Genomic DNA, 20,010 nt, shown 5'->3' on the forward strand with positions numbered 1-20,010 from the left:
TAAGAAGTTTGAGGGACCATTTAAAAGGGTAATTTATGATTAGAGTGGGCAGGAGGAGTGATACTTAATCCGCAAGCTAGATTCTCCGCCTAGTTTAGCTTCTACTCGTATCATTGCGAGCACTATCCCATTATTTGCTAGTTTGTGGGAGTGCGGACTAGGGGGAATATGATTCATATTCTTCTACACTTGGTAGTGGATATGAATTTTATAATTTCGAAGGTGAACAGAAACGTCATGGAATTAACGAGAACATATTTACCATGTATTATAAAAAATGGTGGAATTTTTTGATCATGTATATAAAAATGTTAATCAAGGATTTAAAAAATATTAAAGGTGTATGGAAAAAATATTGATCAAGTATTTGAAAAATGTTAACCAAGCGTTTGAATTTTTTTAAATGTGTTTAGAAAAAAATGTTGACCATGTGTTATTTATTTAAAAGTATTACATTTAAAAAAATGTTAATCAAGCATTAAAATGTTAAATGTGCATAGAAAAATGTAGACCATGTATTAAAAAATGTTAATGTTGTATTTGAAAAATATTAACCATGAAAAAGCTTAAAAGTGTGTATAAAAATGTTGATCATGTATTAAAAATATACATCTTTTATTAGAAAAATCATAATCAATAATTTAACAATTTTTTTAAAATATGTATAGAAAAAATGTTGATCATGTATTAAAAAAAGTTAATATTTTATTTTAAAAATCTTATTCAAGCATTTGAAACTAAATTTAAAATATGTATAGAAAAAATTGTTGATCGTGTATTAAAAAACAATCTTTTATTTTATAAAGATTCAAGCATTTGACACTATATTTAAAATATGTATATAAAAATGTTGATCATGTATTAAAAAAATTAATCTTTTATTTTAAAAATCTTATTGAAGCATTTGACACTATATTTAAAATATGTATAGAAAACATTTCTCCATGTATTTAAAAAATGTTAAATTTGTATTAAAAATGTTACATGTGTATTAGAAAAAAAAATTGTTGACATACACAAAAAAATCTAGAATGAAAACTAAGAGAAACAAAGGAAAAAATAAAAACCAAAAAGAAGCAAAATAAACCAAATGAAAAACAAAGAAACAGTTGGAAAAGGAATGGGAAAAAACAGGGAAGAAAAAAGAAAAGAAACGAAAAAAAACCCCGGAGAATACAGGCTTGAGTCACCTCAAGTAGGTCGCGCCATTTTACTTATCCCGAACTGTAGGCGGCGCGCGGCGGCCAGTGGTCGATCCCTCGCGAAAATAGGCCGGTCCAGTAACGACCACGGAAATCTCAACGCAAAACTTTCTACGGACTCGCTTAATGCAAGATATAATCGCCGCGGTTCAGTCGTGAGGGGAGCAACAAAAGGGGCCAGATCGTGTGGCCGCCGACCAGATCTGCCACCCATCCACCGGCGCCTAGCGCCAGGCCACAAAAAGCAACAAAGTAAAGGAGGAGTACGTGACAAATTTTGTGGCTGGAGCGAACGAGGATCTTGAACGCAACGTCATCCGCACGAGGCGACGCCCGCCGAGCGCCCGGCGGAGTCCTAATCCAACCCGACTGTCGAGCCTGCCTGGTCTTTGCTTGATCGATCTTCCTCGGTTCTGCCTGGTAGGCCGGTTCTTTTGGCCGCGACGGCCACTGGCTGTACTGTGCTGCAAGTGTGTAGTACTCCATTGGACAGTCTCTGCTGCAAGTGTGTAGTACTTCATTGGACAGTCTCTTGCTGATTGTCTGGGCAGCAACAACGGGAGGGAAATGGCTTCAGGAAGGTAGCTCGATAGGAGCTGCATGTTTTTCCTAGTATTGGATTTTGTAGTACTATATCAGATACAGAAGCCCAAAGGTTATTCTGTATACTGTATATCATTTGGGCGAAATTCAAAGAGTAAAACACGTCGTTAGTCTATGAATGAACTTGCCATCCATGAGCTCGTTCGTATGCGAGCCTCGCTATTAAGATCGGAGCTACCTGATCCTTGATGCGCTCGGTGGATTGTTTGATATTGGTTGGTAGGGTTCTTGTGTTGTTTATATCCTGAGGGCTCTTGATTGGTTTGGTTGTCTGTGGAGTCGAAGTTGATTGCTCTGAAAGAAGTGATGATGATAACAGCCAAGTCGGCTAGGGTGCCCTTTCTTGCGGGCGTATTGTAGTGGTGTTCGTCTGGTTTTTGTTTTTTTGCAAATAAATCAGGCAATCTTTACATTTTTCTTAATGAATTGAGTTCTAATAAGGTATCGACTTTTTAAAAATTATCACATTGCCTGCAAAATGTGGTGGCCTGTTCACTAACTTGTAAGATTGTGTGTGTGATATGAAAATATACCCTCGTGGACGAAAGAAAACTGGTACCCTCATAGTTGCATTACTCAGCAGGACCGTCTCGGTCAAAATTACAGATGTTTAAAAGTTCATCAGGACAAGAACCTATCCGCACAACGTAATTGGTTCAGTTCGTCCATAATTAATCGTTAAATCACTAGCTTTATTCTGGATACGATTAACATGAGCAATTCCAACTAAGCGTTGATCATGAAACATGGAGTTTATTTCATGAATAAGAAACCCAAACCGGGAACAATCATCATTGCGCTCAGAAACCATCTTCGCCGTCTCTAGACAGTCAGATTCCAATGTCGATAGTGATCTAACAATAATCCTACACCTTCAAAGAATGTACAAACGTTTTACTTAACTTTTCAAACAATTCTCTCCCCCCTCTCGCCTGAATTCAACTGGGGTGGCTTCCTTCATCCCATAATTACATGCTATTCTATCTAAAATCGTAGATTAATGAAATGAGGCGAAAAGCCTCCACTCTACAAAGATGAATTATGTAGAGCATGGCATAAAACGGAATAGACTTTGTGATGCTTGAAATGAGGCGAAAAGCCTCTCGCTGACTGTCTAGGTGGTAGCCACACATCAGAAAGGAAATGGCTTCATGAAGGCAGCTCGATAGGAGCTGCATGTTTTTTCTAGTATTGGATCTTATACTATCAGATTCAGAAGACCAAAGAGTATTCTGTATTCTACTCCCTCCGTCCGAAAAAGCTTGTCCCTCAAATGCTAGATACACCCATTTGAGGGGCAAACTTTTTTGGATGGAGAGAGTATACCAATTGAGCGAAATTCAAAGAGTAAAATGCGTCGTTAGTCTATGAACCTGCCATTGATGTGCTCATTCTCATGCGAGTCCCTTTATTAAGATCAGAGCTATTTATCCTTGATGCTTTCGGTCGATTGTTTGACATTGGTTGTGAGGGTTCTCTTGTGTTGTTTATCCTCAGGGTTCTTGATTGGTTGTCCGAAGCGGAGTCGAAGTCGCTTACTCTGAAAGAAGTGATGACTATGATACTTTATTGGCTACCTTATGATGTGTATGGATCTTGTAGATAGCCATGTCGGCCAAGGTGCCCTTTCTAGTAAGCGTGTTGTAATGGTGATTGTCTGGTTTTCACAAATTAACCAAGCAATGATATCTATTTTTCTATTTTTTCTGCATGTAAAATGTGGCGGCCTGGCCACTAGCTTGTAAGATTGTGTGTGCAAGATGTAAACATACCCTCATGGACCCAAAAAACCTGGTCTCATGTTCATGCAACTCACATGGTGCTCATTTGGCCACAACAAGACTTATTTGACGATGTGTGGGTATATAGTTGGTAGTATCTCATTGGTGCTGGCATTTGTAGCAGTCTTGCCTGTCCCAGGTGAGGGTGCACACACTACAACCCACGGCGAAGCTCCATGGGACATGGGAGGTCTTGGGCACGCCCTCACCGCGAATGATGGGAGCGTGGCGGCGGGCATGGGCAGGGCCCCTCGAGCCTGCCTGGTCTTTGCTTGATCGATCTTCCTCGGTTCTGCCTGGTAGGCCGGTTATTTTGGACGCGACGGCCACTGGCTGTACTGTGCTGCAAGTGTGTAGTACTCCATTGGACAGTCTCTCGCTGATTGTCTGGGCAGCAACAACGGGAGGGAAATGGCTTCAGGAAGGTAGCTCGATAGGAGCTGCATGTTTTTCCTAGTATTGGATTTTGTAGTACTATATCAGATACAAAAGCCCAAAGGTTATTCTGTATACTGTATATCATTTGGGCGAAATTCAAAGAGTAAAACACGTCGTTAGTCTATGAATGAACTTGCCATCCATGAGCTCGTTCTTATGCGAGCCTCGCTATTAAGATCGGAGCTACCTGATCCTTGATGCGCTCGGTCGATTGTTTGATATTGGTTGGTAGGGTCTTTTGTTGTTTATATCCTGAGGGCTCTTGATTGGTTTGGTTGTCTGTGGAGTCGAAGTTGATTGCTCTGAAAGAAGTGATGATGATAACAGCCAAGTCGGCTAGGGTGCCCTTTCTTGCGGGCGTATTGTAGTGGTGTTCGTCTGGTTTTTGGTTTTTTGCAAATAAATCAGGTAATCTTTACCTTTTTCTTAATGAATTGAGTTCTAATAAGGTATCGACTTTTTAAAAGTTATCACATTGCCTTGCAAAATGTGGTGGCCTGTTCACTAACTTGTAAAATTGTGTGTGTGATATGAAAATATACCCTTGTGGACGAAAGAAAACTGGTACCCTCATAGTTGCATTACTCAGCAGGACCGTCTCGGTCAAAATTACAGATGTTTAAAAGTTCATCAGGACAAGAACCTATCCGCACAGCGTAAGTGGTTCAGTTTGTCCATAACTAATCGTTAAATCACTAGCTTTATTCTGGATACGATTAACATGAGCAATTCCAACTAAGCGTTGATCATGAAACATGGAGTTTATTTCATGAATAAGAAACCCAAACCGGGAACAATCATCATTGCGCTCAGAAACCATCTTCGCCGTCTCTAGACAGTCCGATTTCAATGTCGATAGTGATCTAACAATAATCCTACACCTTCAAAGAATCTACAAACGTTTTACTTAACTTTTCAAACAATTCTCTCCCCCCTCTCGCCTGAATTCAACTAGGGTGGCTTCCTTCATCCCATAATTACATGCTATTCTATCTAAAATCATAGATTAATGAAATGAGGCGAAAAGCCTCCGCTCTACAAAGATGAATTATGTAGAGCATGGCATAAAATGGAATAGACTTTGTGATGCTTGAAATGAGGCGAAAAGCCTCTCGCCGACTGTCTGGGTGGTAGCCACACATCAGGAAGGAAATGGCTTCATGAAGGCAGCTCGATAGGAGCTGCATGTTTTTTCTAGTATTGGATCTTATACTATCAGATTCAGAAGACCAAAGGGTATTCTGTATTCTACTCCCTCCGTCCGAAAAAGCTTGTCCCTCAAATGCTAGATACACCCATTTGAGGGACAAACTCTTTTGGATGGAGAGAGTATACCAATTGAGCGAAATTCAAAGAGTAAAATGCGTCGTTAGTCTATGAACTTGCCATTGATGTGCTCATTCTCATGCGAGCCCCTTTATTAAGATCAGAGCTATTTATCCTTGATGCTTTCGGTCGATTGTTTGACATTGGTTGTGAGGGTTCTCTTGTGTTGTTTATCCTCAGGGTTCTTGATTGGTTGTCCGAAGCGGAGTCGAAGTCGCTTACTCTGAAAGAAGTGATGACTATGATACTTTATTGGCTACCTTATGATGTGTATGGATCTTGTAGATAGCCATGTCGGCCAAGGTGCCCTTTCTAGTAAGCGTGTTGTAATGGTGATTGTCTGGTTTTCACAAATTAACCAAGCAATGATATCTATTTTTCTGTTTTTTCTGCATGTAAAAATGTGGCGGCCTGGCCACTAGCTTGTAAGATTGTGTGTGCAAGATGTAAACATACCCTCATGGACCCAAAAAACCTGGTCTCATGTTCATGCGACTCACAGGGTGCTCATTTGGCCACAACAAGACTTATTTGACGATGTGTGGGTATATAGTTGGTAGTATCTCATTGGTGCCGGCATTTGTAGCAGTCTTGCCCGTCCCAGGTGAGGGTGCACACACTACAACCCACGGCGAAGCTCCATGGGACATGGGAGGTCTTGGGCACGCCCTCACCGCGAATGATGGGAGCGTGGCGGCGGGCATGGGCAGGACCCCTCGAGCCTGCCTGGTCTTTGCTTGATCGATCTTCCTCGGTTCTGCCTGGTAGGCCGGTTCTTTTGGCCGCGACGGCCACTGGCTGTACTGTGCTGCAAGTGTGTAGTACTCCATTGGACAGTCTCTCACTGATTGTCTAGGCAGCAACAACGGGAGGGAAATGGCTTCAGGAAGGTAGCTCCATAGAAGCCGCATGTTTTTCCTAGTATTGGATTTTGTAGTACTATATCAGATACAGAAGCCCAAAGGTTATTCTGTATACTGTATATCATTTGAGCGAAATTCAAAGAGTAAAACATGTAGATAGTCTATGAATGAACTTGCCATCCATGAGCTCGTTCTTATGCGAGCCTCGCTATTAAGATCGGAGCTACCTGATCCTTGATGCGCTCGGTGGATTGTTTGATATTGGTTGGTAGGGTTCTTGTGTTGTTTATATCCTGAGGGCTCTTGATTGGTTTGGTTATCTGTGGAGTCGAAGTTGATTGCTCTGAAAGAAGTGATGATGATAACAGCCAAGTCCGCTAGGGTGCCCTTTCTTACGGGCGTATTGTAGTGGTGTTCGTCTGGTTTTTGGTTTTTTGCAAATAAATCAGGCAATCTTTACCTTTTTCTTAATGAATTGAGTTCTAATAAGGTATCGACTTTTTAAAAATTATCACATTGCCTGCAAAATGTGGTGGCCTGTTCACTAACTTGTAAGATTGTGTGTGTGATATGAAAATATACCCTCGTGGACGAAAGAAAACTGATACCCTCATAGTTGCATTACTCAGCAGGACCATCTCGATCAAAATTACAGATGTTTAAAAGTTCATCAGGACAAGAACCTATCCGCACAGCGTAATTGGTTCAGTTCATCCATAACTAATCGTTAAATCACTAGCTTTATTCTGGATACGATTAACATGAGCAATTCCAACTAAGCGTTGATCATGAAACATGGAGTTTATTTCATGAATAAGAAACCCAAACCGGGAACAATCATCATTGCGCTCAGAAACCATCTTCGCCGTCTCTAGACAGTCCGATTCCAATGTCGATAGTGATCTAACAATAATCCTACACCTTCAAAGAATGTACAAACGTTTTACTTAACTTTTCAAACAATTCTCTCCCCCCTCTCGCCTGAATTCAACTGGGGTGGCTTCCTTCATCCCATAATTACATGCTATTCTATCTAAAATCATAGATTAATGAAATGAGGCGAAAAGCCTCCACTCTACAAAGATGAATTATGTAGAGCATGGCATAAAACGGAATAGACTTTGTGATGCTTGAAATGAGGCGAAAAGCCTCTCGCTGACTGTCTGGGTGGTAGCCACACATCAGGAAGGAAATGGCTTCATGAAGGCAGCTCGATGGAGCTGCATGTTTTTTCTAGTATTGGATCTTATACTATCAGATTCAGAAGACAAAAGGGTATTATGTATTCTACTCCCTCCGTCCGAAAAAGCTTGTCCCTCAAATGCTAGATACACCCATTTGAGGGACAAACTTTTTTGGATGGAGAGAGTATACCAATTGAGCGAAATTCAAAGAGTAAAATGGGTCGTTAGTCTATGAACTTGCCATTGATGTGCTCATTCTCATGCGAGCCCCTTTATTAAGATCAGAGCTATTTATCCTTGATGCTTTCGGTCGATTGTTTGACATTGGTTGTGAGGGTTCTCTTGTGTTGTTTATCCTCAGGGTTCTTGATTGGTTGTCCGAAGCGGAGTCGAAGTCGCTTACTCTGAAAGAAGTGATGACTATGATACTTTATTGGCTACCTTATGATGTGTATGGATCTTGTAGATAGCCATGTCGGCCAAGGTGCCCTTTCTAGTAAGCGTGTTGTAATGGTGATTGTCTGGTTTTCACAAATTAACCAAGCAATGATATCTATTTTGCTATTTTTTCTGCATGTAAAATGTGGCGGCCTGGCCACTAGCTTGTAAGATTGTGTGTGCAAGATGTAAACATACCCTCATGGACCCAAAAAACCTGGTCTCATGTTCATGCAACTCACATGGTGCTCATTTGGCCACAACAAGACTTATTTGACGATGTGTGGGTATATAGTTGGTAGTATCTCATTGGTGCCGGCATTTGTAGCAGTCTTGCCCGTCCCAGGTGAGGGTGCACACACTACAACCCACGGCGAAGCTCCATGGGACATGGGAGGTCTTGGGCACGCCCTCACCGCGAATGATGGGAGCGTGGCGGCGGGCATGGGCAGGGCCCCTCGAGCCTGCCTGGTCTTTGCTTGATCGATCTTCCTCGGTTCTGCCTGGTAGGCCGGTTCTTTTGGCCGCGACGGCCACTGGCTGTACTGTGCTGCAAGTGTGTAGTACTCCATTGGACAGTCTCTCGCTGATTGTCTGGGCAGCAACAACGGGAGGGAAATGGCTTCAGGAAGGTAGCTCGATAGGAGCTGCATGTTTTTCCTAGTATTGGATTTTGTAGTACTATATCAGATTCAGAAGCCCAAAGGTTATTCTGTATACTGTATATCATTTGGGCGAAATTCAAAGAGTAAAACGCGTCGTTTGTCTATGAACTTGCCATCGATGTGCTTGTTCTCATGCGAACCTCTTTATTAAGATCGGAGCTGTCTGATCCTTGACACTTTTGGTCGCTTGTTTGACATTGGTTGGCAGGGTTCTTTTGTGTTGCTTATCCGGAGGGCTCTTCATTGGAGGCCAAAACCAGCCAAGATGAACAACGCGTCGTAAATGGGTTGTTATACATCATGGGCCGTAAATGAGACCAGAAGCAACACGGCCCGTAAATGGTCCAAAAGCCCCTACCTTTTTTTAGAAACACCCTATGGGTTGATTGAATGCACCGAAATCCACCATAGACCGAAAATGCCACACAGACACGAGGGGCAGTAAATGGGTCGGTAGACACAAAGGGCTGAAAATGGCCCAGAGAAACCACATCTCGGAAGTTGGCCGAAATGCAGACTGTACGGGCCGAAACTGATCAATAGGCACCACGGGCCACACATGGGCCAGAAGTATCAACAGTTAAGGGACTAGATGAGTTATGAACCTAAATGTGCTAGTACACACGGGCGCCCTAAATATGCTTCCTCGATATCTTTTGTTAGTATGCAACGATATTATGTGAGGATTTGGTTTAACAAAGAGTTATGACCCTTAAATATGTTATGAAAACATTGAAGAATATGGGCCAGAACTGTAGACTTTGGTTTACTAGTTTATTTTGCTTCCATTTGAGTCAATATGACAAATTGTACTACTGAGGGGGTCAAAGTGAAAGTTAGATTGAACTCTTCTAGTATGTGCTCAATCCAAACCCAAAATCTTTCATTGAAAACTTTGAGAACGTAAACACAAGTGCATTTGGCTTCAGAGTCCGAGATGTTATTCTTCGAGACTCCTTAGCGCAATTGCGTTGCAAAACAACTAGTTGTCTTGCGCGGGAAGACAGACCATGTGAGAGAGTTGCTTTGAAATCCTACCGTTAGCCACATGTCATGTTGATGATGTGAGTGAGCCTCCAATGTTCATATTGGCCCACAGGTTTGCTCCACCGACTATAAAGACCCTCTTAACTCAACCTTAAACCGGTGGCTGCTCCGCATAAAATTTAGGCAGAGATTATCTGAGCAACCCATGTCTCCCATAGATCTGAGAGAATTCCAGTGAGAAAAAACTCAGAGCCTAAAACTGCTCTCCCGTAGATCTGAGAGAATTCTAGTGAGAAAAAACTCAGAGCCTAAAACTGCTAAGTGATTGAGTTCTTAAATTAAGTGAACAAACCATTGAAAACTTTATCTTATGAGTTCCCAGTTCAATCTCACCCCCTTCAACCAGACGTAGAGTTGTGTCAGTAACTTAAATTAAGTGAACAAACCATTGTTTTACTCTGTATTGCGAAGGGCTAGCACTCTCTATATTTTGTCTATCTGCTGCCATAACTTTATTGCATGCCTTTCTATTATGATTTGTCAGGTCTTAATGTAGATGCTCTGTTCTGGTGTCCATTATGCGTATCGCCGCCCTTGCTAGCCATGAAGCCCATGTGTGCCCTCAATTCTCCGAGCACGTCGACGATCGGCGATTAGGTATTTGGGGCTGCCACTCTCATTAAGGAGGCCATCGGCGATGCAGTTGAAGTATTTGGTGGATCAAATGGCTAATAAGCTACCAAAGTGGAAGGCATCGCTTATGCCAAAGAGCGGTAGACTTACCTTGGTCCAATCGGTGCTATGTGCCATGCCGATCCATGCAATGATGGCGCTAGATCTACCGATGAAAACAATTGCTGCAATGAGGAAGATTTGCAGAGGTTTCTTGTGGTGTAGACGCGCGGAGGCCAACGGTGGCAATTGTGCGGTGGCTTGGGACGCGGTGTGCACACCGAAATGGGCAGGTGGCCTTGGTTTGCCAAATTTACGCTGGATGAACATAGCAATGCAAGCGAGATGGCCGTGGCTTGCGAGGAGTGATGAGACGAGGCCATGGAGAGAGTTCAAGATCAAGGTCCCGGAGGAGTCAATGGGGCTGTGTAGGGCGGCCATGAGGAGTGTGGCGAACTCTGGGCTTGCTACACGTTTTTGGGAGGACCGCTGGCTTGATGGCAGCCGGATTCAAGATGTTGCACCGCTCCTATACAGCCGGGTTCCAAAACGCATCAGAGACTCCCGGTTAGTTGCACCGGCGGTGGAGAATGGGAGTTGGGCTTTGGATGTTGGCCCTGACATCGGACCTGCCGTGTTTTGCACGAGTTCTTTGTGGTATGGCAACTAGTCTCAGCTTGGGAGCCCATGGTGGATGTGCCTGACAAGGTGGTCTTGTCGTGGGAGGCCACCGGGCAGTTCTCCGTCAAATCTGCCTATGAGGCTGGCTTTTGGGGTCGAGAAAGAAGTGTGACGGCGGATCTAACTTGGAAATCACGTGCACCAACATGGTGCAGGTTCTTCACGTGGTTGGCCCTCAGGGACCGATGCTGGACGTCCGACCGACTAGCGAGGCGAGGGTTGCCACACCAGGACGCATGCCCGTTCTGTGACCAGGAGGACGAAACCATTAACCACATTTTACTCACTTGCGTCTTTGCTAGGACTGCTTGGGCGAGGATCTGCGAGGCCTTGGGCAAACCGGATTGGACTCCCACTCAACAGGACAAGTTGGCGGAATGGGCTGTGGACAAGCAAGGATTAGAAGGCATGAGCACCAAAGATCTCCGTACTATTATTGTGCTAGTATGGTGGGAGTTGTGGAAGCTTAGGAATGGTATTATCTTTGATGGGGCGCGCCCTTGCTTAGAGTATCTACTTAGGACAGTGAGGCAAGAGGGCCAACCGTGGGCTTCGGCTGGGCTAACGAAAGGGAATGTAACCCCCTTCTTTAGTAGGGTGGAGAGGTGGGGGACCAGTGAGGAGTAATTTGTACCAACAAACTGTGTAAAGTGGTGGAGGCTTTCTTTGCCTTTCTTCTTTAATATATGATATGCACACTCGTGCATATTCGAGAAAAAAAATTCTCCGAGCACGTCGACTGTGCTCTAACATCGAGTCTTCCCCTAATTACATGCTATTATCTCTGTTTCAAAAAAAAAAATGAAACTCCATGGGCACTAGCACCCACGGATTTATTGATATAGAAGAAGCATCCCTCATGAGAATTCCAGAAATTCGTCCCCGACGTGGATCGAACTCTGGTCGTTAGGTTTACAATCATGCGCCCCCAACCACTGGGCTATGCCCACGTCCTCAAAAAATGAAACTCCATGGGCACTAGCACCCACGGATTTATTGATATAGAAGAAGCATCCCTCATGAGAATTCCAGAAATTCGTCCCCGACGTGGATCGAACTCTGGTCGTTAGGTTTACAATCATGCGCCCCCAACCACTGGCCTATGCCCACGTCCTCGCTATTATCTCTGTTTCATAATGTAAGATGTTTTTTGACACTACATTATGGGACGGAGGGAGTTATTTAAAATCCCAAAATAGTGAACAATTCACGTGTCATCTTGGTAGCTGCTAGCTGCATCCGAGCTACCAGAAAAGCCAAGTCAGAGCCCGGCCGGCCTACTTTTGTTTGCATGAGGACAAGTGGAGTAATCACCCCAGCTAATTAAACTAGCCTATCGGTAGAGCTCAGATTCCCAATCTATAGCAGCTCCTGATTTGCGCATCGTGCAGCTGCCCGCCGTCCCGAATAAAACATGGTACGATTCCACTGGCACATGCACACACAGATGGAAAGTTTATGTACTAGTCCTTCCTAATCTATCTATGATGGAAGAAAGTAGATGTCAAAAGACAAACTTCGGCTCTTTCTTTCTCAAAAATCAAGTCTAGAAATGTTTGATAGTGTTGCGAATGACTAGATCATGTAATGTCTGTGCATTGTGTTAGAACAAAAAGAAGAAGGCCAGCGGAGGCAGGATGTCAAAAGGAATATTGACTTCAGAAAGTTGCCCAACAGGTGGACGATCAGAAACCATGGCCGAAGTAAGACACGCATTATGCCATAAGGATGTGATTTCCCGCCGATTGATCGGCCCTACGCATTTCCATTGGAAAACACTATCATGTGATTCTTGCCGGCCCATCGCTCGAAATTGTCATGCTACTCTCACGGCTCTCGTGCATTACGTCCAACGCAACAAAGTTGTACAAAATGAGCGACAAGTAATATGGATTGAAGAGAATATTTTATTTTCAATTTTTTTTGAAAAGGAGACGGTCGAAACTCCTCATGGAACTCGGAATAATTTCTCAAGGCAAAGATAAACAGTTGGAGTAACAATTCCATGAAGGTCCATAAGTTTGTCTTGAATTTTAAGGTCAACTTAATCTATTTATTTCCCGCAAAAAAACAATCAACATCATCATTTATCATGAGCTGACAGTTTTTTTTTACTTTAGAAATACCAAGAAGGACCGAAACACACATCACTATATTTGTGAATGTCAACTGAGGACTAGAGTCACATAGTTTTGAAATTCAGTATTCTCTGGCATCTCTCAATTTTTCCTGACGAAGAGTTCAAACCTCTGTTCTCTGCATCAGTGACACCTTGCTAGTGTTAGTACTTCAACTATATTACTAAAAAAATCCACCGTGGCCAGGTAAGATCTCAAACCAGAGATTTGATCATTTTTTGTGCCAAGTGTTTTCTTTTGCGAAAATATCCAAATCTATTACTCCCTTCATTTATTTTTATTCCGCGTATTAGGTTTGTCTGAAGTCAAACCTTTTGAAGCTTGACCAAGTTTACACACAAAATTATTAACATTGACAATACAAAATCAATATCTTTAGAATCATCATGGAAAATATTTTCATATTATATTTGTTTGGCATTGTACACATTCATGTTTTAAATATAAATTTGGTCAAACTTACAAAGTTTGACTATAGACGAATCAAATACACGAAGTCAAAAGAAATAGAGGAGTATAAAAGTTCACCAGAAATACAAAGCATCACAAACATAATAAAAATTCAATCAGGGTTCTTGGACCACTGAACGACCATTGTTACCACCAGAACAAGCTGCCACGTGCCACGGACGCCGCTCGCTTACCGGAGCTGTCCTAACGTTGTCGAGGACGACCGGAAAGTTTTCGTGCACGTTCCACTAAGGACCAACGTCTTGGAACTACAGTTGTTTCCGTTGAACCATTGAATTGATCTGAAGTATGTGACACAAAAACTCACTATCGTGTAGGTACAACGCGAAATCCTAACGTCGCCATCCCAGGGAAACGACATGAATCTACACCGAAACTCCGGCGACATCATCCCAACAAACGAACTCAGGAGGATCGAAGCCTGGAAAACCAGCTGGAACATGAAGCTCGCCATCCGCCACAACGCCATCCCCATGAGAGAAAAACCCTAACCTAAAGTACTAGTTGGACTGAGGCACCTGAACTTCTCTTCCCGCCGCCGCGGAAGGGGAAGGAATAGATTGATTTGCCAACACATGTAGAATTGTAGTTACATATGTGAAATGACACACACACACACACACACACACACACCTTTTTTTAATCAAGAGCATTATTAGTCAAAACACAGGATTACAATCCTTCATTACACAAGCCGTAAGGAAGGATGGGATACAATTTATCCACAAACAACGTCTCCTAGAGAAATTACTCTGCTTAGGGAAAGATGCGCTAATTCATTAGCTTCTCTCGTCGTAAACAATATGCGAAATTTCTCAAATAGTCAACCTTTTGACCCTTGTAGGCACGTGTCAACCTTATTAAGCTGCACCGTCAGTAAGCATAAGAATCTACCAAAACCAAACCTAACTGAATATATTCTGGTCTATACATAATTAATAAGTGTCAAAGATGGCCAGACTCTGATTATTCTTCTCATGCATATGCAGGACCTTTGTGTTTACTATAAGTACTCGGGCACATATAACGGTGCAATGCAATGCAGCAACGGATGAAAGATATTACAACTTAGAAGAGGGGCCTTGTATGAGGGATATAGCTGATTTGGTAGCCAAGGATGACTTGCCTACACTACATGCATATATGTGTAAACTTTGCTATATATAGCTCTGTTTTTTTCCTTTTGTATGGAAAAAATAGAGCTATTCGGAGTTTATATAGGCATGTCCTCCTTGGCTATTCGGAGTAGCTCCTGTCACTCATGCAATGCTTAGTTTGCTCTTCTTTTCGCACTTGATTTTGCAGGCTACATTGACTCCTAGGAATCGGTCGATGACAAGTTTGCCAGGCACATGAGTAGATTCTAAAAATTGGTAGAATCCATGTTGTCTTGGCATTTTAGGTTTGTTTCTTATGTCTTGTGAACACATTTATTTACCCTGCAACATTTAGTGTCAAATTGACCGCGAAAACATGAAAAGGGCACACATACACATATCCATAATCTACTCACTTTAGAAATATTTGATACATGCAATAAGTGTGTCATGTCACCACGTGCTTCAAACTTACGGTAGACACTCAACATGACCACATAATTTGTTCGTGACAACTGGGAAGGAGATTTTCTCTCTGAATGAGTCATAGAAACCACCCGGATAATTTTTTTTTGTCAAAGTGACCATTCTAATAACATTCGAAAATGTATAGCTGTCTGTCCTGGGTCAACCTTTTTATTTGAGTAAACACGATGTGTATGTGCCACTTGGCTGCAGGACAGCAACGGAATTCTAATTTACGGTCGCCGTCCAGGCCTTTTCCAGCGGACCCTCAGCGGGCGGGACACGTGTCTCCACCTGCTGCGGCTGCAAAGCTGTTGCCTGTAGACATCGGCATCCTCCTCCCCTGCTTTCTCCACTTTCCCCTACCTCCATCGCTCCACCCTCGGCTGCGCGGCCGGCCGGAACCACCGCGCTCTACACCACCGCTCTTCGGCCCTGCCTTCTCCGCGGCCGAGGTAAGGAGGCAGCCCTCCCCCCGCAACCGGATCCGTCGCGTTGCTCTGCCTCGGCTCTTCGCTATCTTCGCTGCGCCTCTTGCTGGCGGCGCCCTGGCCGGCGGTCGAGCCGGACGGGAGGGTAGCAGACCGATCGGAGGCCCGGGATTCGTAGTTTGTCCTGTTGCAATGCCGGCGATCGTTGTGCCATCGTCAATTTTGTCGTCCAGTCGTGCTCTGTGCGGGTTTTGGAATTCGGACCTTTTGCTGGTGGTGTGGGGTTTCCGCTCCGTGGTGAGGTGCGGGAGGGCTTAGGGGACGCCCTGAAGCTGTTCGGCGTTATTTCTGTGAGCGCTAGGAATTCTTTTGCTGCACATTCATAGCTCACAAGCCAGTAGTGTTCATGCGTGCGGATGAGCATGAGTGGAGGATGCGCATGCCACACGCAGTATGCCGCTCCTGGAGATCGCTTAGCAAGTTCAAGCTATTGCTTAACTGTGTCACCAGCCAGGACTTCGGAATTTTATGGGAGTTGACTATGGACAAAGTGTGCACTAGTGTTACTTGGCAAAACTTGTTTGGGAGACGCCCTTGTACCCAAGTTTTACCTCATCATGTCATTCCTTTTACCCAACTTTTTAGTTTTTTTACCTCATCATGTCATTCTTGTAGATCTTCCACTTGGTTCTCATGGACGACAAGACTGAAAAAGGGAAAGAGAAGGATGGCTCTGCTTCCACTCCACCCAATCGCCGCAAAGTGAATGTTTTCTCCAGCTAAATATGATATGCATATAAGCTCAGTGTGATTGCTGCTTACCATTTCTTTACTTCTACTTTTCGCGTGCAGGCCGGACTTAAATTTTTACCCAAGGTGCCTACTAAGAAGACACCAAAAATTGTCCCTAAGATGTAATGCACATTAACCAATGCTCTGTTTATGCATGCTTGTTCGACTCAGTATTTTCTATTTAAAGTAGGCGCAGTGCTTGTGCAAAGAAAGTAATGGTGGGATTCTACAGGGAACCGGAAGAGGAGAGGGAGCTTGACACAATTGATAAGGAGTTACTGATGAAACTTAGAATACCACAGGTACTTGTATGTCTTGAGTCCGATTTCTACGTGCCTGATTTAGGTTGCTGGTGTTTTATTCTGTGGTTTCATATGCAGAGTCAAGGTGCTCTCGAAAGAAGATCCAAGGCTGAGAAAAGTGGTTAGTACTTTATTGATGTTGGTTGCCTTGCAATATCTACTGTACTTCCTGTTCGATCCTGCATTCACTAGCCTACATCTGATGAAAAATAACTAATCAGTTAACTGCAGTTTCTGTCACACAAAGTTCCTAAGATTCTAGAATCACAACCTCCTTTGAATCTTGAGAGCTACTGAACGATTTGTGCCAAATAAGACACCAGTATCTCTGTATTTTTGAACATTTCATACTGACCATGTTCATATCGAATAGCTATTGGGTAAATGGTAATGGTGAGCTGTCCAAGTGCAAGGAGCACAAAGGCATCTAGTTCAAATATGCTATCTATTCAACTTGCATTGCCTAAGCAGACATGTTTGGTCAGGAAAAATCTGGACTCTGGAGTTGTCTCATGAAATCGGCACTAGCCTAGGATATAATTCGACTGGAGGTTTTGTCCAAACTAATGACATGCAGCATGATGCACCTTAGAGGCTTAGATAATTGTTGCAAGTTAGATAATCAAAATTCTATTTAGAAGTCAGCACTGATTCGTCCATAAAATATGGGTTTATGAATATTTATAACAATCTCAATACCGCCGGTGTAACGGCATTATGTTGTTTTCAGTTTATAATTTAGTAATAACATACTGCTCCATTACGACTGTAGAAGCCTGTGTTCAGGTTGCATTTGGACAAGTGAACTCTTCAACTGCAAGATCCTTCCCCAACCCTAAAAGTTCTTCATCAGGTAGTAGCTTAAGGTTGCCACTCCCATTTGTTCCGTATTTACCTTCATCTGAACATTTACAGAGCAATGTATCATTTCTTCTACTAGTTAAACAAGAGCAGGAGGTAAACCTTTTTAGCAAGTATATGATGTCTGGCGTTACGTCTTCTGCTGCAAAGTTACCCAAACAGTTCACTGGACCTCAGGTTAGTAAACTCATACAAGCATAACATAAGGGGTGGGGTGATGGGCGGTTGTTTTGTTAATTACCTGACTTATCTCCTAACTGTTGCAGGACTTTACCCATCACAGCTACAACTATCCTCCTATTACTCTCCCTCTGAGGAGGCCCCACTCTGCAGATCCAGGTTATGGTGTTGTTCATTTTTGCAGTTTTTGGCTTTTTGCCACATCATGCTCACAGTTTGCCTTTCAAAAACGCTTTAATCGACATTCTTCTATCTTCGGTACAGAAGATTTTGACAAAGACGCGTTCGGAGAGTTTTCTTCCAGCAGAACACAAGATGGTGAATTAACTGCAGCTAAAGAACTTGGGCTAATGGTATGTATATCATGTTGCATGATATCATGTCGAGGAACACCGTTCTTGTTCAGGTATTCATATCAATGCAAAAAAAAACACCACATGTTGATGGAACTGTCTTTTCTTTGATGGAACTGTCGGTTACTCATTCTCTTTTAGTTTTGTATCTTATATTGATCGAACTAATTGTACCGGCTGTATAGTATTAGTAGCCTAAAAACTGATGTATTATATCAATTGTTTAACAGGACACTGAGGACAAGATGAATACACCACAGTTGCTCTTCTTCCAGTTCCCTGCATCTCTTCCTTTACCGCAGGTTGTATCAGTTGCTGGGGGAGATATGGACACCAGTGACAGTGAGGGGGTTGAAACAGAAGAAACCAACAAGAAGAGGAGACTCGAGTCGATCAACGGCTGTAAGCTAAAAGATTTGCCAGGTGGTCTCATGGGGAAGCTGCTCGTGTACAAGAGTGGTAAAGTGAAGATGAGGCTTGGAGATGCACTCTTTGATGTAAGTGTTTAAGAATTCTGCACTTCTTTATGCTGCATTTTCAGCTTATGTTTAGTCTTTCGATGATGCAGTACTTGAGATGAATAAAACGTGCAGGTTTCAGCTGGTTTGGACTGCACATTTGCTCAAGAGGCTGTAGCGATCAACACAAACAAGAAGCACTGCTGCAGCCTGGGGGAGGTGAACAAGCGTGCCATCCTAACTCCTGATATCGAGTACTTGGTAGACTCCATCAAGAGGATTGGATAGCCTGTGGGGAACTGCAAATAACTTCTGATATTACCTCCGAAAGTGATGCGAAGTGTGTTACTACTTACTACCGCTGCTCTTGTTTCACACTGAGAACTGTGGTTGTGGAGATGTAAATTTGCATTAGGAGAATCGTGGAAATTGATATCATGACATGGATGTGGTAGTGACAGCAAGTGGAGATGTTTTGCCGATTCTTTAAATTTTCATGGTACAGTGGGTGAGTTTTCTCAATTTCTGAGATCTGTCACTTTGGTCAAGAGTTCACTGGTGATTACCACCACACAGTCATTTTCACTTATGCGGCCTGTGTAGAACTCATTTTGTTGTTGTTTTGTCATTCTATGCTGTTTGCTTTAGCACTTTGTACAATCATGGGCTTCATGAAGAGCAAATTAAGGATTACAGGCAAACATACATGTTCCCTTTTGCAAAGTGTGTTTTGCCTCATGATTATGCAGTCCTGCTACAATTCAGGCTTACCACTATCGAGTTTCGACATATGTGATGGATCATAGTGTTGTGCTCTCACCGCTCAGTGCCGGGTAGCTAGTGCCATCAGCGCATTCACTTTTGGTGGTTATGGTTTGTTGCCAAGGCAACACATACACTTTACAAGCGAAGTCAATTTTGATAATTCTTCAGCGGAGCGTCTGCACTTTGCGGATTCAAATATGGTGCATATTTTAAAAAATGATTCATAGTAATATTGTGGAGATGTAAAACCCCGAGGACAAGCAAATTAAACTACAATGTAGAACTGCCAGCAACAACATCAATCTAGAATTTGACTAGTGATACAAGGCAGGTAGTTATCCGTATGCTTACGGGCTGAAGAAGAGCAGATCATGCACGAACAACTCTGATCCTCACCGAGGGTAAATCTCTATCCATGTCGGCTGTACTTTGATCTGTCGAGTTATGTTAGAGAACTGAGACCCATCCTTAGCTCTGCCACTAGATGTAGTGGGCATTGACAAGTAATAGAATTGTTGCTACTATTAACAAGAGAAAGCTATGCCCGTCCCAAAGCAGTAGACCGCATCCTCAAGTGGAACGTTTGTATAGAAAAATAACACTGATATACCGCTACTAATTCAGTTCTCTTCTAATATCACATCCATGATTTGCCTTCTACTAGTAATTAAGCAGCTAGTGAGAGGCTGAGTCGCTATCTACATTTGCAGCCTGTGCTTCCTTGTCTCAGTTTAGACACCACGTCTCACAGGCCATGCTATTAAATATGCATGGTAATGGCTGGCTTCACCTTAAATGCATGATGCATGCTTAGGAGATGATCATAAGGTCTCAAACATGGAAGAAAAGAAATATAG

General features: G+C 42.9%; 1 protein-coding gene across 1 annotated transcript; it reads left to right on the plus strand.

The window, feature by feature from the left end:
* Positions 1-10,598: 10,598 nt before the first annotated feature.
* Positions 10,599-19,095, plus strand: LOC119286700. The gene is made up of 14 exons (XM_037566136.1): positions 10,599-10,816; positions 10,868-10,946; positions 11,143-11,232; positions 12,448-12,543; positions 15,676-15,792; positions 16,118-16,204; positions 16,295-16,356; positions 16,425-16,536; positions 16,615-16,657; positions 17,309-17,389; positions 17,477-17,574; positions 17,664-17,930; positions 18,161-18,427; positions 18,524-19,095. Exons 1-14 carry the CDS (start codon positions 10,599-10,601, stop codon positions 18,674-18,676), a joined length of 1,770 nt encoding a protein of 589 aa, XP_037422033.1. The 3' UTR covers positions 18,677-19,095.
* Positions 19,096-20,010: the final 915 nt, after the last annotated feature.

Source organism: Triticum dicoccoides, chromosome 4A, assembly GCF_002162155.2.
Source record: "Triticum dicoccoides isolate Atlit2015 ecotype Zavitan chromosome 4A, WEW_v2.0, whole genome shotgun sequence".
Lineage (NCBI taxonomy): Eukaryota > Viridiplantae > Streptophyta > Magnoliopsida > Poales > Poaceae > Triticum > Triticum dicoccoides.

What these genes read in the sequence shown, in the direction of transcription:
- LOC119286700 (XM_037566136.1), top strand. Translation starts at nt 10,599, where the DNA reads ATGAGGAGTGTGGCGAACTCTGGGCTTGCTACACGTTTTTGGGAGGAC. An exon ending in CCCTAAAAGTTCTTCATCAG is followed by an intron (nt 17,390 to 17,476) that starts GTAGTAGCTTAA and finishes TTCTTCTACTAG; the next exon opens with TTAAACAAGAGCAGGAGGTA. An exon ending in AACAGTTCACTGGACCTCAG is followed by an intron (nt 17,575 to 17,663) that starts GTTAGTAAACTC and finishes TAACTGTTGCAG; the next exon opens with GACTTTACCCATCACAGCTA.